General features: G+C 34.4%; 1 protein-coding gene across 2 annotated transcripts in view; it reads right to left on the bottom strand.

Annotated features, from left to right (window-relative positions):
* Window positions 1-24,741, bottom strand: part of LOC100369936 (atrial natriuretic peptide receptor 1-like) — a 91,537-nt gene that overhangs the window by 26,109 nt on the left and 40,687 nt on the right. For both annotated transcript variants that reach the window (XM_085503505.1, XM_085503506.1), the window contains exons 6-9: window positions 5,019-5,170; window positions 3,385-3,457; window positions 1,254-1,392; window positions 345-431 (exon numbers count right to left, since the gene is read on the bottom strand). In XM_085503505.1, coding sequence (XP_085359631.1) covers window positions 345-431; window positions 1,254-1,392; window positions 3,385-3,457; window positions 5,019-5,170 — 451 coding nt within the window. The remainder of the gene's footprint in view (window positions 1-344; window positions 432-1,253; window positions 1,393-3,384; window positions 3,458-5,018; window positions 5,171-24,741) is intronic.

The following is a 24,741-nucleotide window of genomic DNA, read 5'->3' as shown; positions in this document are numbered from 1 at the left end:
ACTTCCATGAAAATTGTGTCATCAAAGAGAACAAATAATAACAGCAACATTATAACTGAATAAAACTAAGTGAAGAAAAAACCCACTTTTTTGACAAGAGTTCTGATTTGCCAGAAAAAATAAGAAAAAACATTTATATTTATCAAAACAATTTTCATTGGTGGTATAATTTCAAGACACATGAAAGAAAATACTAGTATAATAATTTAGATTCAACAAAACATGTTATGATAGAATTTGAAATCTGTTTAAGATACCACTGTTTAAGAAACACCCCCCCCCCTCCTTCCGTCCTCCCTAGAAGTGACTGAATGTTGACATGTTATAGGTAATCTTTAACCTACCTGACTTGTTTGATTTCTTTACGCAATGACTTGGTGAGAGAAAAACTCACTTTCTCTATCTTTTTAATTGCAATAGTTTGTCCATTACTGAAAAAGAATGAAAACGTCAGTCACAAAATATAAAGTACATTATTTTCACTTGCATTACATTGAAGTCAGGAAAAAAATGTAATGTAATAATAATAATAATAATATTTATTGATAAACGTATCCTTAATTGGGATATAGTTCATAATACAATAAAGTTAAATGAAATGAAAATAAAAAAAAAAAATATTATTAAAAATGAAAATAAGAGAGAAAAAATATATATATATATATAAAATAATGTTTAACGTTTTAATTTAATGAAGTATTCTCTCATGAAGAAGCCTTGGTATACAAATTTGCCTAAATACTGCAAAGTACAGTATTCAATACTGATCACAATTTTTTTTTTTTTTATATTTTCATAAAATTGCCATATCAGGACCCTAATTGTACTTATATGAACTGGTTTGGCCAGTGTACTTAGAAAAGCTTAAATATTTATAAAAGTAACAGACAGGAAAAAATATCAGTGGATTGCATGCAAGGTAATCTCACTTAAAGACACAGCATTAAATGCATCACTTAAATCTGAAAAGCAGGTCACACTAAAAGGTTTCTTTTTTGTGTCTAAATATACTCAAATCTAAAATGTATATCTATTTCATTTGAGCAATGCCTGTAATGTTTACACAGACAATTTGTTCCTGCTTATCAATTACACAGCCTGCATTTCTTATTTGCTTCAAGAAAATAACGAAACATAATCAGGACATATCGCATGAAAAAAGTAATACATTGTGTATTTCATTTTTTCTAAGAATGATGACTATAATGGCAGAATCATGTGAGCTTTTAATAAAATAGGAATTGAATACTTACAATATCCCTGTTTGAGTAAATATTTGTTTTTGTTGTGCAGCAACTGCCATGGCCCCAGCACTGCTTGCACCGTCAGTAACCTTGTCATAACTCTTTTGTACACTAATAATGCTGCCCATAAACCCACGAATACCCGTATCTGAAACAAAAAAGAATGATAATCAAAGAAAGCTTAGAAAGAACTCCCATGTGCTGAGAGTATTGGAGACGCATTAAATATAATTCGAAATTACTTAGCTGAAAACTAATTATGCAAATCAGATTTGAGTGTAAAACTAATGAGGTCTGCGCAATGTAATAGAAAATCTATGTTTCCAAGTTTAATTAAAATGTGATTAGAACCAAAAAATTATGAATTATTATGCTTATTAGGGAATTAATATGAACAGATTTTTACCCCAAACTAATTAGGTTTGTACATTGTCCTAGAGCATCTTTGTACTAAGTTTCATTGAAATGGAATAATTAGTACTTTAGATATCAGAGTGAAAGCATAAAATTGGTTAATTATGCAAATTAGGTAATTAATATGTACAGATTTTAACCCACAATTATCCAGGTCTGTCTATTGTCCTACAGCATCCATGTACATTCATTGGTATGTGATACATGTACATTCATTGGTATGTGATGTTTAGTACCTGAGATATCAGAGTGAAAGTTGGTTAATTATGCAAATTAGGTGATTAATATGCACAAATATTTACCGGAAACTAATTGGGTCTGCATAATTCTAGATTCATTGAAATGTGATGATTAGTACTTTAGATATCAGTAGAAAATATGAAAATTAATTATGCAAATTAGGTAATTAATATGCACAATTATTTACCCTAAAACTAATCAGGTCTCTGCATAGTCCTAAAAGATCTATGTACCAAGTTTCATTGAAATGCGATGATTAGTACTTGAGATAGCTGCGAAAAAGCTGAAAATTAATTAATTATGCAAATTAGGTGATTAATATGCACAAATATTTATCGGAAACAATCAATCTCTGCATAGTCCTTGAGTATGTAAGTACCAAGTTTCATTGAAATGTAATGCTCACTACATATATCCAATGCTGAAAATTAATTAAATATGCAAATTAGGTAATTAATATGTACTGATACTATCATAAAAACTATCAGGTCTGTGCAGTGTCATATATGACATCTATGTACCAAGTTTCATTGAAATGTGATGATTAGTACTTATATCAAATGCTGAAAATTAACTAATTATGCAAATTAGGTAATTAATATGTACTGATATTACCATAAAAACTATCAGGTCTGTGCAGTGTCATATGATATCTATGTACCAAGTTTCATTGAAATGTGATGATTAGTACTTGAGATATCAGTGGAAAACCTGAAAATTGACTAATCATTATGCAAATTAGGTAATTAGTATCCACGGATTATTACCAAAAACTAATCAAAACCTAGCATTAGTTCAGAGCATGTATGTACAAAGTTTCATCAAAATCCAATGAGTGGTTGTTTAGATATCAGTGGAACAATCATGGAACAGCTAAAAATCAGCTAATTATCATGCAAATTAGGTAATTAATATGCACGGATTTTTACCAAAAACTAATCAAATCTGCGCATATGTTCAGAGCATCTATGTACCAAGTTTCATCAAAATCCAATGAGTGGTTGTTTAGATATCAGTGGAACAATCATGGAACAGCTAAAAATCAGCTAATTATCATGCAAATTAGGTAATTAATATGCACGGATTTTTACCAAAAACTAATCAAATGTTCAGAGCATCTATGTACCAAGTTTCATCAAAATCCAATGAGTGGTTCTTTAGATATCAGTGGAACAGTCATAGAACAGCTAAAAAATAGCTAATTATCATGCAAATTAGGTAATTAACGAGCATGGATTTTTACCAAAACCTAATCAAATCTGCGCATTGGCCCAGAGCATCTATCCACCAAGTCTCATCAAAAACCGATGTATGGTTCTTGAGATAGCAGTGGAACAGTCGGACACACATACATACACACACACAGACACACTAACTGCAAAGACTCCCATTATGTGCTTCGCACATGGGAGTCAAAAATATGCATAAACACTCAATTTCCCACTTGTAACTGCTAAAGTCTTAAAAAATTGATTTGAGAGTTTACCTGGATGTATGTCTTCATATGGAATAACCCAGCTTTCATCCCATAGCATTTTCTGTTGTTTGATATAAAAATACTGTAAAAGTAATAAAAAAAAATTAAAAGAATGCCGTTGTCATGAAACATTATAAGAGCCAGACTTGGAAAACTGCTTGGCACCCTGAAGGGAATCCATTTAGGAAACTACCCCGGTAGCTTAGTACCTGACTTGTTGCCTGGCTTGGAACGCAGTTTGGATTGTAGCTTACAGTATGTCCCTGCTTGGAACCCTGCTTAATAAATGTCTTGTTATTGCTTATATTCCTCTTATCATTTTTTTTCAGAACACTGCTGAACAGAGTCATCTCAAACTTGGTATGCTTATACCAACATGGAATAATGTAAAGTGGTATACCTAACTTTCAATATTTTGATCTGTCACATAGTTGTAGGCCATACTGGTGTTAAGAAATGTTATATTTCTCATACTTCTATGGGTCTAGTTGATACCAATTTATTGTTTTTACAACTTTGTAATATGTGCTACCAACTTCAAGAACATAAACTTTAGCAGTCAGGCCTTCACACTGAATTTACCAAAAAACAAGCATAAAACATTTTTTTCCAGAACAACTCATCCTATTGGTCTAAAATATTTACTTCTTCATTTTGATTAAGTTGGAGAATGAGGAGAGATATGTTCAGAAAGATACAATGGTGAGGAGGATGTGCTAGTAAGTGATACAAGTGCAGTGAAATTACAGTCAGGGACAGACCATTTTGTACCAGGAGAGGGATGAAGATTTTCCTTGTTTATAAAATCTTTTTTCATTCCTACATCATTGAATGTACAATCCAGATGGCATAATTATCTAGTTTAGCAGAATAGTGTCCCCTTCAAACATAATGGTATGTCCCTAGTGATAGCAAGGTAAGTGGTTAGATGTGGAGTCTTACCATATGATGAATCTTTGTAGAAAGGAAGGAAGATAATGTGTGAAGAAAGAGGAAAGATGTCAGATGGTTAAATCACTCAAAGACAGTCGAAGGAGGAGGTATATGATCAAATCTGGGTAGCATTCTGGATAACAAGACAAATAAGCATTTTCACCTTCTATCTGAAGTGGTTATTTTCAACTATGTATATATCTAGATATCTGACAGCAATTTATAGAACATGATAGTGTGTAAATGTAGCTTTGATTTGCATTTTTTATGGTTATAAATAAAGCCACATTTCACAGGGGAATTAAATTTGGCATAGAGCTTGAAACTCATCTATAAGGGATGCAGCCATGAAGTGAAATTGCCTGTAATACTAGTACCTGATAGGAACATCAGTCAAGAGGCACATAGCGCCACCTAGTGGTTAGTTTTGGAAATTGCATGTGGTAAACTTTGTACAACTGACAGTACTTTGTGTTGCTACATAACTCCAATAGAAGTGCAAAGAACATGTTGTCTAATTAGTGAACAATTTTAACAAAGCTCTTACATGAGCACACATGCATTTCTAATAAAGCATAGAATGTACTGACCTAACATTCATGTTATTACATTTTAAATCGGCTAATCATATTATTATTATTTTCAATATCAGTTATGTGCATTGCAATTCCCAATCACCTTGTTAAACCCAAACTAATATGCATACTTACCAAAATAATTGCAATAAATGTGCATATGATAAACAAACATGCGATGACAATGCCAACAATCTCAACCGTCTCAAGGGGGCATATTCCACAGTCCTTGGGGCAGACCTGGCAATCCTCTCCTCTGTCATCCTCACATTCACCATTACCACACACTGTAAAGATACAGATACATATTTGTAGTTGTATGTATTTCCCAATATTTATAAACTAATGTGTTATGATAATTAACATGTCCCTGCCAAAACACAATGACTAACAACTTTTTTGCTTTGAAGAAATGCATTTAATTTCCATATAGTTTTTTTTATTTAATTTATTCGACCCAGAGCAAAGAGGCTAGAAAATTATTTAGATTGGAGTGGTAGAGGAATGATTTGAGAGCAGCTGAGAGCAGCTTGGAAAATGCTGAAGTGAGTCTGCTATGATAAAGTGGGCATGTATTGATGAAATATGTTGTACAGGTGACATCATGTAGGTGTACATTGTACAACCTTCCAGCAATATATACAGAATGTCAGATTTAGCCACACTGTGATTCATAAATGTACAAGACAATAACGTGTGGAATGAGATAGTTTCAAATCACAAATGTGTAATATTTATCAATTCAATTCATTCCTTACCTGTATTGTACCATGAAAATAAACTTCTATAATCTGTCTGATTAAAACTTGTATTTCTGAAATTGTCATCTCAATTTGTTTTTTACATTTTCTGTTAAATCCTTTGAGCGTCCAAAAAATTAGGTGAATTTTGTAAATAACATTATTATAATTTCTTATTTGATTTCAGAAAAATTAATCATCAAATCATTCTGAACTATTCAATTTGATTATAGACTTTCCTGACCTCCAACAACACTTTTGGGAATTGATTTCCAGGTAGAAAAAAAAATAATGATGACTGTTTCTAAATTTGGAAATAATATGGTACGCTATTATACATTATGACACACCATTTTGAATTAAGGTCACAACAGGCTTAACCCCTACTGTGTCTAAAAACACTAATATACTTTGAGTTTAAAAGAAATAAATTGCAGCTTTTCATAAAATTCATGCAAAGACTTTAATGTATATCTCGTTAACAGATTTTGATGCGTAATATTTGTTACAATATCATGAAATTACAGTTCAGTATATTCTTGTAGCTGACAAAATGTTAATCTGAATATAAAGTCATTAACTTTTTTAAAAATTGTTCCTGCCAATATTTTAGTGCGACATTAATTGCAAATGTGTTTGTATTTTCTATATTTTCTTTATTTTAGACCAAATATACAATTTCCCATCAGCCAAATAAATAGATAAAAATATTTCATCAAAGATAAATGATAGTAAAAATCTATTCACATAAAAGATCTCAATTTTTTATTCATTTATATATATATATATATATATATATATAATCTTTTAATAGGTTATTTAAAATTAATTTTATAAATTATCACTTTTTGCTATTTGTTATTAAAAGATTATAAATGGTTTATGTTAGGCAGAATGTTAGTATAAATTTGGCTTTCCTTTCTAACACTCAACATATTTAGTTAGAGAACACTCTCTTAGAGAAAAGTGTCTTGACAACAAGCATCTTGATTTCTTTTAACAAAGAATTTTTATGAAATCTGTACTACTGAAGATGTAAGAAAATAACACACGTAATTGGTTTCAAGCTTTCTCATTCAAGTTACAACAAGAAGAAAAATGTTTGCTTCATCTACTTTCCTCCTGTTGTTGCCAAGACAACATATGCTCATCTCTCCACTCTAGCCACTTCCAGATGCTACAACTACAATCTGAATTGGCAAGTTAATCAAGTTACTATATTGGGTTAAATATGTATTAAGTATTATCTGTAACGTCTGTAAATATCATGTGCATTTATTGTACAGACTGTGAACAATTAAATTGTAGCCGTTAGATTTTCTGATACTAACAATTTTATGAAATTCACTTTGTCTGCTGTTTCAGTGAAATGTGCACTGCTGTAAAACTTCTACAATATTCACTGACTCATGACATTTGCCAAAAATTGCGAAGATCTGTCTTTCTCAAAAAATTCCCTCAAATTATTTTATAATTCAGCATTTGTTATATTTATACCATAAATCCACATACTCTTACAAACTAGACAAATCTACTTGCTTTATTATTTAAATATTTACTATAGTGTATAATTATGATCTTTGCCCATTTTATGTAAGAATCCAGTCTGTAATCAAAAACAACTGGTTTTGGCTTTCTTATGTTTACCTCTGACTGAAGACCTTGAACACATGGTCTTGTTTTGATTGACAGTTGATGTGAGATACTGATTTTTATTTTTACACACATGATAGTATTGGTACTCATAATCTCATCGTTCAATCAAAATGCTTGACAGCCTCTTTTGTTCTAAATATCTCCTTTTTGATCAAATATTCAATTTGACTGAGAGCACAGCGGTCAAGGTAATCCACATGTACTTTTTTTCAGAAAAATCCACATTCCTAGTTTCAGCTATAAGTGGCTGATGACCTGCTCTTTCTTGTGTTTGAGCAGTTAATAGAATTAAAAAATCAACACAAATCAAAAGGTCACACTCACAACTCAAGACTGCTGTAAAAAAGCTAACATGGATTGAGTTAATAAATACAGCACATCTGCTAGTGCCCTATTTTACCCATTAAATTCGGCTAAACATGGAGACATTCAGCTGGCCATGTGTTAACACTAAATTCCTTCAGTATTTGAAAAGGACTCTCATTTTGGGGCACAAAACACACAAAATGTTAACTGACAAACAAAGTAGTTCATTCCAACAAGATAATGAGGTGGTTTTATTTATCACTTCTATAATAATTATTGTGATGAGTAGTAATTTGGGAATGCCTTAATTGCCTTCAGTTGGAACTTAAAAATAAATTGTCTTTTAAATAAACATGGCCTACTTCATTATCCAATTCATCTCATGAAAGGAAAAACTGTGCAGCTGATGATGATTTCAAAATCACCATAGCAACAGACTGATATCCATAGCAACGATCCAAAGATAAGAGAAATTCTCTGCATCTGTAACATACTGATACGATTCAAATTTGGCAGCCAAAATAATTGCATTGCATCATAATCAATCAGCTTTCAGAGTATTGTATGCATTATATCTCAGCTCAGGGTTTGTACGTTTTTTGCAGAAAGATTGAATACCGCTACTTTCTTTGAATGAATGACTGGCCCCAGATATTGTCCCAAAGGCTCATGGAGAAAATTATACTGCACAACACCGCTATAATGAGTTCCTGTTTGTGTGTCATAATTTGAAATGAGAAAAGAAAGAAAAGGAAGTAAAAAAGGAAGTGTGCATTGAAAAATGACCCTTTATAGAGTGGGAGCATGTAATTACATGAAAAAATACTCTACATGAATTTGCTTTTATCTGCAATTGAATTTGTTAGGTGGACATTTTATAATGACTTAGGTAATAATAAGAAATAACAAACTTTCTGCACTGAATTTCCTGAAAGTCACTCTGACTCTCCGCATTGGCAAGAATTGAATTCCCTGAAAGTCATTTTGACTCTGCATTGGCAAGAATTGAATTCCCTGAAAGTCACTCTGACTCTCTGCATTGGCAAGAATTGAATTCCCTGAAAGTCATTTTGACTCTCTGCATTGGCAAGAATTGAATTCCCTGAAAGTCATTTTGACTCTCTGCATTGGCAAGAATTGAATTCCCTGAAAGTCATTTTGACTCTCTGCATTGGCAAGAATTGAATTCCCTGAAAGTCATTTTGACTCTCTGCATTGGCAAGAATTGAATTCCCTGAAAGTCACTCTGACTCTCTGCATTGGCAAGAATTGAATTCCCTGAAAGTCATTTTGACTCTCTGCATTGGCAAGAATTGAATTCCCTGAAAGTCACTCTGACTCTCTGCATTGGCAAGAATTGAATTCCCTGAAAGTCACTCTGACTCTCTGCATTGGCAAGAATTGAATTCCCTGAAAGTCATTTTGACTCTCTGCATTGGCAAGAATTGAGTTCCCTGAAAGTCACTCTGACTCTCTGCATTGGCAAGAATTGAATTCCCTGAAAGTCATTTTGACACTCCGCATTGGCAAGAATTGAATTCCCTGAAAGTCATTTTGACTCTGCATTGGCAAGAATTGAATTCCCTGAAAGTCACTCTGACTCTCTGCATTGGCAAGAATTGAATTCCCTGAAAGTCACTCTGACTCTCTTGCATTGGCAAGAATTGAATTTCCTGAAAGTCACTCTGACTCTCTGCATGGGCAAGAATTGAATTCCCTGCAAGTCACTCTGACTCTCTGCATTGGCAAGAATTGAATTCCCTGAAAGTCATTTTGACTCTCTGCATTGGCAAGAATTGAATTCCCTGAAAGTCATTTTGACTCTCTGCATTGGCAAGAATTGAATTCCCTGAAAGTCACTCTGACTCTCTGCATTGGCAAGAATTGAATTCCCTGAAAGTCACTCTGACTCTCTGCATTGGCAAGAATTGAATTCCCTGAAAGTCACTCTGACTCTCTGCATTGGCAAGAATTGAATTCCCTGAAAGTCATTTTGACTCTCTGCATTGGCAAGAATTGAGTTCCCTGAAAGTCACTCTGACTCTCTGCATTGGCAAGAATTGAATTCCCTGAAAGTCATTTTGACTCTCTGCATTGACAAGAATTGAATTCCCTGAAAGTCACTCTGACCTTCTGCATTGGCAAGAATTGAATTCCCAGAAAGTCACTCTGACTCTCTGCATTGGCAAGAATTGAATTCCCTGAAAGTCACTCTGACTCTCTTGCATTGGCAAGAATTGAATTTCCTGAAAGTCACTCTGACTCTCTGCATGGGCAAGAATTGAATTCCCTGCAAGTCACTCTGACTCTCTGCATTGGCAAGAATTGAATTCCCTGAAAGTCATTTTGACTCTCTGCATTGGCAAGAATTGAATTCCCTGAAAGTCATTTTGACTCTCTGCATTGGCAAGAATTGAATTCCCTGAAAGTCACTCTGACTCTCTTGCATTGGCAAGAATTGAATTTCCTGAAAGTCACTCTGACTCTCTGCATTGGCAAGAATTGAATTCCCTGAAAGTCACTCTGACTCTCTTGCATTGGCAAGAATTGAATTTCCTGAAAGTCACTCTGACTCTCTGCATTGGCAAGAATTGAATTCCCTGAAAGTCATTTTGACTCTCTGCATTGGCAAGAATTGAATTCCCTGAAAGTCATTTTGACTCTCTGCATTGGCAAGAATTGAATTCCCTGAAAGTCACTCTGACTCTCTTGCATTGGCAAGAATTGAATTTCCTGAAAGTCACTCTGACTCTCTGCATTGGCAAGAATTGAATTCCCTGAAAGTCATTTTGACTCTCTGCATTGGCAAGAATTGAATTCCCTGAAAGTCACTCTGACTCTCTTGCATTGGCAAGAATTGAATTTTCTGAAAGTCACTCTGACTCTCTGCATTGGCAAGAATTGAATTCCCTGCAAGTCACTCTGACTCTCTGCATTGGCAAGAATTGAATTCCCTGAAAGTCACTCTGACTCTCTGCATTGGCAAGAATTGAATTCCCTGAAAGTCATTTTGACTCTCTGCATTGGCAAGAATTGAGTTCCCTGAAAGTCACTTTGACTCTCTGCATTGGCAAGAAATGAGTTCCCTGAAAGTCACTTTGACTCTCTGCATTGGCAAGAATTGAATTTCCTGAAAGTCATTTTGACTCTCTGCATCGGCAAGAATTGAATTCCCTGAAAGTCATTTTGACTCTCTGCATTGGCAAGAATTGAATTCCCTGAAAGTCATTTTGACTCTCTGCATTGGCAAGAATTGAATTCCCTGAAAGTCATTTTGACTCTCTGCATTGGCAAGAATTGAATTTCCTGAAAGTCATTCTGACTCTCTGCATTGGCAAGAATTGAATTCCCTGAAAGTCATTTTGATTCTCTGCATTGGCAAGAATTGAATTCCCTGAAAGTCATTTTGACTCTCTGCATTGGCAAGAATTGAATTCCCTGAAAGTCACTCTGACTCTCTGCATTGGCAAGAATTGAATTCCCTGAAAGTCACTCTGACTCTCTGCATTGGCAAGAATTGAATTCCCTGAAAGTCACTCTGACTCTCTGCATTGGCAAGAATTGAATTCCTTGAAAGTCACTCTGACTCTCTGCATTGGCAAGAATTGAATTCCCTGAAAGTCACTCTGACTCTCTGCATTGGCAAGAATTGAATTCCTTGAAAGTCACTCTGACTCTCTGCATTGGCAAGAATTGAATTTCCTGAAAGTCATTTTGACTCTCTGCATTGGCAAGAATTGAATTCCCTGATAGTCATTTTGACTCTCTGCGTTGGCAAGAATTGAGTTCCCTGAAAGTCATTCTGACTCTCTGCATTAGCAGGAAACAAAACAAACAAGCCAGTAGGCTGGTTGGCGATTATGTTTTCAGCTGTTGCGATGGTAGGACATGAGCGAGAAGCTATCGTTGGTTTATAACTAAAGCTGGGCCCATATACGAAGTTCGCAAAAAACAATCAGTCTTTAGAAGTCACTTAGTTTATTACTAGGACGTATTCTGCTGTTATAATTATTATTTCTGACCGTTTTGCAATTGTTTTTTCTAGATTCTTTGATCGAACGCAGCATTTACAGTTCATTAAAGTTCAAAGTTACTTTGAGACATCGCCAGAAATGAGTGGACAAGATGGCCGACTTCCGCCCTGGCCAGTGTTTCCCAGTCAAATAAACATCACAGGATGTGCCATAGAGAATGCATTGCATAAACATATATTAAAACAAAATTTAATTTTGAGTTTATATTTTTCATTTTTTCACTTTTGTGTGCTTCGTAATAGACAGGTGACGTTCCAAGCTTTCGATATGTTTCCATTAAATCTCCACCATTAAATGCCCAACTTGCCGTAAAACCTGATGATAAATTCTACACTGGCCCAGTGTATTACCAATGGACGATATGTAATTGTGTGCCAGACTCTATTTTTAAAAATAGGAAAATGCAGTAACGCAGGTGACTGTTCAAGTTTGTTTGCTTCGTTCTGGATACTCTCTGGTTCAATGAACACGGCGACGCAGCTGACGCAGTTGTAGACGCAGTATTCGCTGCCCAAATTAGAGTTAAAATTCATGCATTTTTTACACAGATGTACGATCCAGTTGTTAGCAAATATAACTGTTTTTATCCAATTAACAACAGGAAGTAACCTGAATCAAGATTTATTTTATGTCCGTTATTTCATGTTAAAAATTATCCCACTTTTCGAACGTGAACTACTATCGCCATACTGCTTTTGATGCTGAAGGTCAGACCACAAGATCAATATATTGTATCAGCCGTTTTTCCTCTTTATAAAGAAGGGGTTTCATCACACTGTCTGTCCGTGAGTTGTGTATTATTCCACGACAGTCTCGACTTTTGTATTGTAATGCGTCAGACAAACGTAATTTGCATACCAATCGCCATTGACAACCACAATGATATTAACAAGATTAGTCTGTCCACATATTTTTGTATAAAGTATATAACAGGTGACTGTCTTCAATGCCATCTTAAGAGTGTACCTAAGGGTATATTGTCTTCTGGTAACCACAACCATTTATTACATGGCTTCATATGATCAGCTGACAAATACAAGTATGCACCGAACAAATGAAACAAAAGATTACCTCACTTACTATTGTTTCCAACCCCAAGCTGTGAACTACTTAATGTAACAATAGACTCTCAATTAGGCTAAACAATAGACCTTTAAAGTCTATGACATCATCGGTTGTCTTGAATAATTTTGCATGTAATTATAGTCACTGCAATTGGATAGACACAGGGTGGATAGACAGGAAATCTCTACTTGACCAGATTCTATTGTCTATTTCTGGCAATGTTACAGTGTAACACTGTTGGTGCCGGTGATCTCTTGTCTGTGTGCAACTTAGCCAAAATAAAAGCATGATTACAAGACTGGTAGAAGGTAATACATTCGAGGCGAAAGTATTCAAAAATCAGTTTTTTTGGCTGTTGCCATGGCAGTAGTAGATCAGGATTTTTTTCCCAATTATTGATGGTATGACCTGCCTGCCAGGTATGAACACAATCAGCCAAGCCAAAAAAAATCACAGAGGAGTTAAAAGCCATTGCTGGTGAAAAGTTACCCCAATTTTGGGGTCAAATTCCTCGGTAATGAAAAAAGATATCAAAAATTCAAATAGTAACTTTGTGCCCACACTTAATCTGAGTAGAATGAGCTATGTGTGAAGTGTTTTATCCCAAATTTGTAGGAGGAGATACATTTGGCACGTAGCTATCCAACAATTTTTTCAGATTTTTCCTAATAACTAGGGTGAAGGTGTGACCTACCTGCCAAGTTTGAAAGAAATCGGCCAAGCCAATAAAATCACAGAAGAAATCATACGTGAAAACACTGGAAATCACACACACAGACACACGCACACAAAACGACAAAAGTGATTATAAGGGCAATCCTAGCGGAGCGAATCGCCAACACACACACAGTGATTTTAAGGGCAATTCCAGGTTTTGCTTCTCGTCATTCAGTTTCAAATCTTTGCCTCACGCATTTTTTTGCAATTTTGTGTACTGATAAACTTTCAGGCATACCTTGTTTAATTAAACTTAAAATCATATACGGTAGGTCTCTGATGCACATTGTTTCATGCTCTGATTGAAAATGGCAAACTCAGCAAATAGAAGTGATTTGGTTAATAAATATGTGACATTGTGTGTTAGCACTTACATGTGATATATGTGAATGCTAAGTTATTTATGAGGTTAGAACCGATTTGGTACTATGAAATACAAGTACATACAAGTAGGGGGTTTACAGTAGATTCAATAGTACTGTACAAACTCTGTCTCTTACATGGACAATTCATTTCACAATGCCAATTGTGTTTTTCAATTTGTATTGCCATGGGCATTGTGTTGATGTGACACTAAACATGTCTATGAAGCTACAAAAGACAAATTGGTGGCTTATAGAGAAGAAGTGAAGGAGACTGTTAATAATGAATGCTGCATTGGAAATAAAAACAGATCAATGATTGAACCAGTCAATATGACTAAATTTAACATGCAAGGGCAAACACACAAAGTTGTTATATATGGCTTAGTCCGAACAATTAACCCACCAACACAATATGATCTGAGCAGTATGTGACCAGTCAAGTTAGCAAATCAAAAGAACTTTTATACTAACCGTTTACCACCTTGATTTGACAAGCTCACTACCAATACCAACACAGTAATGAGATGAAAATGACTAAGTACAAGTCAATACCAACACAGTAATGAGATGAAAACAACCAATCACAAGCCAACACCAACACAGTAATGAGATGAAAACAACCAATCACAAGCCAATACCAACACAGTAATGAGATGGAAACAACTAATTACAAGCAATTACCAACACAGTAATGAGATGAAAATGACTAATTACAAACCAATACCAACACAGTAATGAGATGGAAACAACCAATCACAAGCCAACACCAACACAGTAATGAGATGAAAACAACCAATCACAAGCCAACACCAACACAGTAATGAGATGAAAACAACCAATCACAAGCCAACACCAACACAGTAATGAGATGGAAACAACTAATTACAAGCCATTACCAACACAATAATGAGATGAAAATGACTAATTACAAGCCATTACCAACACAGTAATGAGATGAAAATGACTAATTACAAGCCAATACCAACACAGTAATGAAATGAAAATGACTAATTACAATTCAATACCAACACAGTAATGAGATGAAAACAACCAATCACAAGCCATTACCAACACAGTAATGAGATGAAAATGACCAATCACAAGCCATTACCAACACAGTAATGGGATGAAAACAACTAATCACAAGCCAATACCAACACAGTAATGAGATGGAAACAACCAATTACAAGCCATTACCAACACAGTGATGAGATGAAAATGACCAATCACAAGCCATTACCAACACAGTAATGAGATGAAAATGATAAATCACAAGCCAATACCAACTTCATGACCAAATTTAATATTTAATAACAATCATGTGATTTTCAGGCAAATTAATTAAATTCATACTACCTGTACTACATCATTACAAAATTGGTTGACTAATTTTAGTAGCAAATAACCTGTCTGTACTACATCATTACAAAATTGGTTGACTAATTTTAGTAACAAGTAACCTGTCTGTACTACATCATTACAAAATTGGTTGACTAATTTTAGTAACAAGTAACATGTCTGTACTACATCATTACAAAATTGGTTGACTAATTTTAGTAGCAAATAACCTGTCTGTACTACATCATTACAAAATTGGTTGACTAATTTTAGTAACAAGTAACATGTCTGTACTACATCATTACAAAATTGGTTGACTAATTTTAGTAACAAGTAACTTGTTTGTACTACATCATTACAAAATTGGTTAACTAATTTTAGTAATAAGTAACATGTCTGTACTACACCATTACAAAATTGGTTGACTAATTTTAGTAACAAGTAACTTGTTTGTACTACATCATTACAAAATTGGTTAACTAATTTTAGTAATAAGTAACATGTCTGTACTACACCATTACAAAATTGGTTGACTAATTTTAGTAACAAGTAACTTGTTTGTACTACATCATTACAAAATTGGTTGACTAATTTTAGTAATAAGTAACATGTCTGTACTACATCATTACAAAATTGGTTGACTAATTTTAGTAACAAGTAGCCTGTCTGTACTACATCATTACAAAATTGGTTGACTAATTTTAGTAACAAGTAACTTGTTTGTACTACATCATTACAAAATTGGTTGACTAATTTTAGTAACAAGTAACCTGTCTGTATTACATCATTACAAAATTGGTTGACTAATTTTAGTAACAAGTAACTTGTTTGTACTACATCATTACAAAATTGGTTGACTAATTTTAGTAACAAGTAACTTGTTTGTACTACATCATTACAAAATTGGTTGACTAATTTTAGTAACAAGTAACCTGTCTGTACTACATCATTACAAAATTGGTTGACTAATTTTAGTAACAAGTAACTTGTTTGTACTACATCATTAAAAAATTGGTTGACTAATTTTAGTAACAAGTAACTTGTTTGTATTACATCATTACAAAATTGGTTGACTAATTTTAGTAACAAGTAACCTGTCTGTACTACATCATTACAAAATTGGTTGACTAATTTTAGTAACAAGTAACTTGTTTGTACTACATCATTACAAAATTGGTTGACTAATTTTAGTAACAAGTAACCTGTTTGTATTACATCATTACAAAATTGGTTGACTAATTTTAGTAACAAGTAACCTGTCTGTACTACATCATTACAAAATTGGTTGACTAATTTTAGTAACAAGTAACTTGTTTGTACTACATCATTACAAAATTGGTTGACTAATTTTAGTAACAAGTAACCTGTCTGTACTACATCATTACAAAATTGGTTGACTAATTTTAGTAACAAGTAACTTGTTTGTACTACATCATTAAAAAATTGGTTGACTAATTTTAGTAACAAGTAACCTGTTTGTATTACATCATTACAAAATTGGTTGACTAATTTTAGTGACAAGTAACCTGTCTGTACTACATCATTACAAAATTGGTTGACTAATTTTAGTAACAAGTAACTTGTTTGTACTACATCATTAAAAAATTGGTTGACTAATTTTAGTAACAAGTAACCTGTCTGTACTACATCATTACAAAATTGGTTGACTAATTTTAGTAACAAGTAACCTGTCTGTACTACATCCTTAGCCTAATTAAACCCACAATCTAAGGTTAATGCACTGTAATTAGGAAATGGTTTATGCTATGCTTTACAACTATGTTTAGTCTGTCTCTGTTGGAGGGACAAAAAAAGACAAAGTTCATGGAATACAATAAAATTTTCTGTTGTAGGGATTATGGTATTAGAGAATATAATATTTTGTAAATCTATGAAGCCTATAACAAGCAAGATTTCCATCATCATTACCACAATGGGTCATGTGACTTGGTGACAAACTTAAGTAAATTTAACAGTTAACACCTATAAATCTCAAAATGCAAACAGGAAGTACCAGTGATGGTTCCCATAGCAACCTAGGTATCATTTTGAATTTTAAGTAAAATACTTAACCATGCTGAATCAAATATACATGTACTGTATTTACTCTATTAAAAGTACATCTGTGACAGAAGTGCACATCTGTGTTGACTAAAAATATGACTTATTTTGACCATACATGCACCTCTGTCATTTATGCAAGTAATGCGCATTATTGATTTACTAAAAATAAAACTGATGTAGCAAAGGAACATCAAAACGTGTGAAATGCAAAACATTGAGTTGAACAGGATTGAAGATGATCTGCACACACAACTCAGGACAATCAATGAATCACTAAATCACTTGAAAAACCGTTCAAAATTAAACTATTTTCTTTTTTTGTCAAAAAATAATTACCTTATCATTGAAGAACATTTCTAAGATGTTTTTCCAACAACAAAAATGTCACCACCCATAGACATTTCTTCCATATTTTCCTCTATATAAACACATCTTAACCTAAAGAGCTCGCTGGGAAAACTGGAAAATGATAGATACAGCTTAGATAAAACAAGCAGCCTCTTGGCTGAGATATCTCGGCTATTAGCAATGCACATTTCAATTAAAAAACTGAAGATATCATTGAAAAATGAACAAATCTGAGAGAGGTCTACATTAGGTACCTATACTTATTACATATGTACTGCAGTTTATTTTCATTCGTCCTTGAAATCAAAATCGGTATTTCCACAAGCCATATGCAAATGAGGTCCGAGAGCAAACAAAGTAGTCCCTTCAGGAGTACAGTTTTTCGGAATAAACAATATTTAGAAGTACGATATTTTCCCCTTGGGGTACATGAATATACTTGCCGAGTGACATGAAAATTGAACAAGAGTAATGGTACTTTTAGGCAGTCACTTATTTTGGCCCAAACTAATTTGCATATCACCCATGCAATAATGTTTTCGGTATTTTCACGGTCGATATGCAAATGAACATGGTATTTTCATTGGCTACCGAACTATTTTTATTTTGTAAACACATTTTCGTCTGCTATTTTTATCCAGTTCAAATCTTTCAACAACATTTTTGGCATGTCAGGTGTACATCACATGGAATACTACGATTGGGAGAACTTAATGTTCGTTGATCACCTGGAAACTGAGTTTTATAAACCTTGAAGGGCTCTCAGAAGATCCACCAGCAGTAAAATCAGCGATTACTATGCAGCCGCAACCATCAGCATCGATACCAGGTTTCTGCTGGCGACGTTGCGGCGTTACTCAGTTCCAAATAAAAATTACCAGCGCCAAAAGAGCAACATTTTAACCGGTAATCAAGACTCAGTCAATCCACGACCAGCAAGCAACATCACACACGAAGGTGTAGCGTGCAGCCACAGTCCATCAACGAAGGACTGTGGTGCAGCTAAGCGACAACCGCTGTCGACGAAAGTCATCCCGTCTGTGGAGTACCGCAGTTGCACGGCATGTTTGCCAATGCACAATTCTGTGGCGGAACTTTTAACTTCAACATAAACTGTGTATCATAGTCGTCCAGTTCAAGTTCTGGTTCTGCCGTGGCCCCAACTAAACGTCAACGAGTTATTTATTCGGACAGTGACTCAGATTAGACGTCTGATTATTTTAATTTCAAACAAACAGTGACACGCATTCTCCGGGCGCGTTCTACACTGACACGCGCTGCTAGGGCGTAACACTTACATTGGAACATATTAATGGGCAATGGGGTTCCCCGACCTAAATTCCATCCCGGTTTGCACGTTCTTTCTTTAATACGAAATAATCAAGTATGGAACATATGTAATAATAACAGAACCCCACACCCTCCCCGTGGCTTTCGTTGCGTATGGAAGTTATTTTCACTCGCGAAGGCCGCAGGATACACCGCATCACTCGTGAAAATAACTTCCACACGCAACGAAAGCCACGGGGAGGGTGTGGGGTTCTGTCATAGTATAGTATCAAATAAATCGAACTTGCAGTTTTTACCAAAAAGTAAAAAATATCACTTTTTACCAAAAATGACAAAAATATTCATCAAAAATAGTGAATTGAAGATATCATCACGAAATGAGCAAATCTGAGAGGACTGCCCAAGGTACATATACACCAAGTATCAAAGAAATAAGAATTGTAGTTTTCAAGAAGAAGTCAAAAAATTGAAAAATTCACACGGGCTATAGACGACAGCAAGACTAAAAACAACTTTGCACCATCACAGCACACTGACATATATAGTTTCAGTTTTGTTGTTTTGTTACCTTGACCTCAGTGTCCTTCAAACATTTTAGTACCCTGGTAAGTGTTTTTGTCTGTTTCAAGTAGATACAAGTGAACCACCAGCTGTTATTGGTTAAAACATTGACTTTAACATCATCAGCTGCTAATCAATAGCCATTCTGCATTGGAAGAAACCTTTTACATTTACACTTCATGACCACATGGTTTAACTGTTCATTTCTGACCAAACTTGAACACTTCATGACCACATGGTTTAACTGTTCATTTCTGACCAAGCTTGAACACTTCATGGCCACATGGTTTAACTGTTCATTTCTGACCAAGCTTGAACACTTCATGACCACATGGTTTAACTGTTCATTTCTGACCAAACTTGAACACTTCATGACCACATGGTTTAACTGTTCATTTCTGACCAAACTTGAACACTTCATGACCACATGGTTTAACTGTTCATTTCTGACCAAGCTTGAACACTTCATGGCCACATGGTTTAACTGTTCATTTCTGACCAAACTTGAACACTTCATGACCACATGGTTTAACTGTTCATTTCTGACCAAACTTGAACACTTCATGACCACATGGTTTAACTGTTCATTTCTGACCAAGCTTGAACACTTCATGACCACATGGTTTAACTGTTCATTTCTGACCAAGCTTGAACACTTCATGACCACATGGTTTAACTGTTCATTTCTGACCAAGCTTGAACACTTCATGACCACATGGTTCAACTGTTCATTTCTGACCAAACTTGAACACTTCATGACCACATGGTTTAACTGTTCATTTCTGACCAAGCTTGAACACTTCATGACCACATGGTTTAACTGTTCATTTCTGACCAAGCTTGAACACTTCATGACCACATGGTTTAACTGTTCATTTCTGACCAAACTTGAACACTTCATGACCACATGGTTCAACTGTTCATTTCTGACCAAGCTTGAACACTTCATGACCACATGGTTTAACTGTTCATTTCTGACCAAGCTTGAACACTTCATGACCACATGGTTTAACAGTTCATTTCTGACCAAGCTTGAACACTTCATGACCACATGGTTTAACTGTTCATTTCTGACCAAGCTTGAACACTTCATGACCACATGGTTTAACTGTTCATTTCTGACCAAGCTTGAACACTTCATGACCACATGGTTTAACTGTTCATTTCTGACCAAGCTTGAACACTTCATGACCACATGGTTTAACTGTTCATTTCTGACCAAGCTTGAGCACTTCATGCCCACATGGTTTAACTGTTCATTTCTGACCAAACTTGAACACTTCATGACCACATGGTTTAACTGTTCATTTCTGACCAAGCTTGAACACTTCATGACCACATGGTTTAACTGTTCATTTCTGACCAAGCTTGAACACTTCATGACCACATGGTTTAACTGTTCATTTCTGACCAAGCTTGAACACTTCATGACCACATGGTTTAACTGTTCATTTCTGACCAAGCTTGAACACTTCATGACCACATGGTTTAACTGTTCATTTCTGACCAAGCTTGAACACTTCATGACCACATGGTTTAACTGTTCATTTCTGACCAAGCTTGAACACTTCATGACCACATGGTTTAACTGTTCATTTCTGACCAAGCTTGAACACTTTATGACCACATGGTTTAACTGTTCATTTCTGACCAAGCTTGAACACTTCATGACCACATGGTTTAACTGTTCATTTCTGACCAAGCTTGAACACTTCATGACCACATGGTTTAACTGTTCATTTCTGACCAATCTTGAACACTTCATGACCACATGGTTCAACTGTTCATTTCTGACCAAGCTTGAACACTTCATGACCACATGGTTCAACTGTTCATTTCTGACCAAGCTTGAACACTTCATGACCACATGGTTCAACTGTTCATTTCTGACCAAGCTTGAACACTTCATGACCACATGGTTCAACTGTTCATTTCTGACCAAGCTTGAACACTTCATGACCACACGGTTCAACTGTTGATTTCTGACCAAGCTTGAACACTTCATGACCACATGGTTTAACTGATTTTTGTTTTTTCATATATTGTTTATTTCTTGTTTTCCTTTTTCTGAAAAGGCTCTGGGATAGTAGCTGTTGAATAATATTGCATTTACCGGCTATTTGCACTGCATTATTTCAGAGAAGATGTTTCTTTCTTGAATTAGCTTAATCTAGATTCACCTGTTTTTGTTACTTTTGATAACAAATATTCCATATTTATAAAAACATTGTGTTGTAAGATAAAGTAAGATAATGAAATAAACATGTTCATAAAAAATATAGAGAAGATGAAATCTTTAAAACACAACTGTTGAATTAAAACATTAAAAAAGAAAATTACATAATGGATATTTATGATCATCATACACGAAATGAGTTTTTTATTTCGCATTAGAAACCTCACTGAGAAACACTGTTGAATCTTCATCACAAATGTACAAAAGTTTTGGTAGGTAATCAATAAGCTGATTTCATAATGAGCATATTTCAAGATGAATTATACAGGGGTAAGTTTATACCAGGAAGTATAAATTTGAGAAGTAACTATTTAAAATAAATTCTAATCTTATCAGGATAATTTTCTTGGATGGATGGATGGATGGATGGATGGATGGAGGGGACTCACACTTGAATGTGGGACTCACACTCCGATGTGGGACTCACACTCGGATGTCGGACTCACACTCGAATGTGGGACTCACACTCGGATGTGGTACTCACACTCGGATGTGGAACTCACACTCGGATGTGGAACTCACACTCGGATGTGGGACACTGAGGATGTTTAATGGAAACCAATTTGATTTAAAGGAATTGTCTGTGTGTTCACAACTTAGTTGTAAAAAATGTAAATCATGTCATACCTATGACCTACCGTAACAAAGGAACATTACCTAGAGATTAAGACACTCAACTGGAGTATGTTAGATCATGCCCTAGGTGACGTCACCGTTTTATCCTGTTGCAAAAAGAGACTCTCTGGGGAAGTCATATAATCAAACATAATCCAGGAAGTGGCACATGTGACTTCATCAGACCGTGATGCAAGTGCAGAAACTCATCTGCAATATAAATCGAGTGCTAGCCGGGCAGCTATTTAGGTCACCTACTCTAAATACAAGACAGGTTTTCAAGATTTGGCCTTAATTCATCTGCAGTGAAATCCAATGAAATGAGCAATGCTATAGTTGGTGTTCTAATTAAAACCATCGAATTCAGATTTGTCTCGGGGCATTAATTATCTGTCTCATGTTTATGCCTCTGAGGGATTTGAAAAAAGATTATATCAGAGTATTGACATTAACTTGGTCGGAAGTCTCTTTGATCGGTTTTAATTTATCAGGTTTGGCTTTATGCCAATAGTGCTGAATCAGCGTTTCTGCTAATTTGCATATCGATAAAAGAAGACAAAATACCCATGGGCAGGAAACGTACCATTTCACTTTAAGCCAAATTGAAACTACTCATTTATCAGAATTGATCATTTTGTGACAATAACTATTTATTGTCAAATATTTAAAGTTATTTGTTATTTTTCATGTTATTTGTCATGACTTTTAACTGTAATTTTGTTCACATTCTGATCCTGATGTACAACTAATTTAATATTCAATGACAATCTTTGTTATTCTGCCCTCAGGAGGTGAAATTTAAACAAGACTTGTTATTCGAATGGAGTGGAAGTAATAGACCCTATATGCATATCCCCTTTAAGGTTACAAATCCTGGTAATATCTGGAGGTATTTACAATAACAATATTTTTTAATATACGTGGCTTTTTGTCATGTTTACCTGTATTTGAACTTTATAATCACTTTCAATTCCATGAGGGGAAATTGATTGGGAATTTGTAACCTCATGCATAAAAAGAAATTGAATTCGTGTTCATTTAGAACAATTTACTTAGAGCAGAAGGAACACAGAAAGCTTTCTAATCAATCTTTTCTGTGTATACTTCATAATTGTCAATTAAAATTCCGGGAATTGATTTCTTTTATAATAAGAAAAATAAAATCTCACTATCCAATTGATGATAATGTCTCTAACTACATAATAATGTTGTGACATCTAAGTTAAACCCATGATAGACCTCCAAAAAACTAGGTACTCTTGTTAACCCACAAGTATATAATCAAAAACCTGAATACACGCATCAAGTCACTCATGGCATCGTATATGGTAGCAATGAACCTTTCAACAACATGACGTCAAAGTCATTCATGTCGAGAGCAATGCTTTCTAATTCTACCCATGTTGACTGAAAAAGTGTTATGATGCCTTGCACTTTTTTTCCTTGACAATAACAATTTGCATGGCATATATTTCACATGACAAGCTAGAATAGAATTAAAAGGGATACAGATAAAAATCTTTTTTTGGACACCAAAAATTAATACGATACATTTAATAACTAGTTTATAAAATGATTTTGGAAAAACAAATTAATAGAAACCATGAATTAATAGACAAAGTCAGTATGTGTTGACACTGAGGGTGGACGTGAAAACAGTTGCTTTCACAAACAGTGTTGAGAAAAAAATGCCAAAACATCATCCTGGGCAATGTAGTGGTTCTGGTGATCTCCACAATATGACCTATTTGGTAATAAGAATCTGTATTTCATGAACAAAATAAGCATAAATACATTAGGAACAATAGTTTACTTTGTTAGAAGAAACCCATACAAGAAGTTCATTGTGACTTGAGATACATACAAAATCTGTCCTAGTTAGAGGACATACTGCATATATGTTTCATATCAAGAATTGTGCCTTTTTCTTTCTCTGTGAATTGCTCCCTAGATTATTAAAAAGAATTGACTTATTGCAAAATAACTGTACAGATTACATATGTACCCTAACAAATCTTGCACATTAACAATAACTTTTTGTGAAGATTTCCATTATTCAATTGCAGAAAAAAAAAATATTTTTAATTTCGTCTATCGAATATAGGTGAAAATCTAACAAATATTTAAGTCTGATTAAATACCGCCAAAGATGTATAAGGTTGATTTTGTTATAAATTTGTACAATTAGACAGCCTGACTAACAGTCACACCAACTACATACCATACAGCTATGTGAACAATGGAAACAAAAATGTGCCATAATTATGGACATATAAGAATGGGGACAATATATAACACTGCTGTTAGATGTAATCAATGGCGTAAAGAATCAAATAGTTTGGTTAACATGTACCACAACAATAATAGACAACAATTCCTTTTTGTTGCTGCTCAGAGGGCTATATGTTGTCATGGCAACACTATTGGTACCAGAGAATATGACAATAGGTATTCTTGTTTAATAGTACACATACAATTTATAAATAAGCAAAATGTGTGACTCAATTAATTTTAATTAAAAAA

The sequence above is a fragment of the Saccoglossus kowalevskii genome, chromosome 9 (assembly GCF_978046115.1).
Source record: "Saccoglossus kowalevskii chromosome 9, keSacKowa6.1, whole genome shotgun sequence".
Lineage (NCBI taxonomy): Eukaryota > Metazoa > Hemichordata > Enteropneusta > Harrimaniidae > Saccoglossus > Saccoglossus kowalevskii.
Note: the sequence above shows the minus strand (reverse complement) of the source record. Positions and strands in the feature narration are given on the sequence as shown.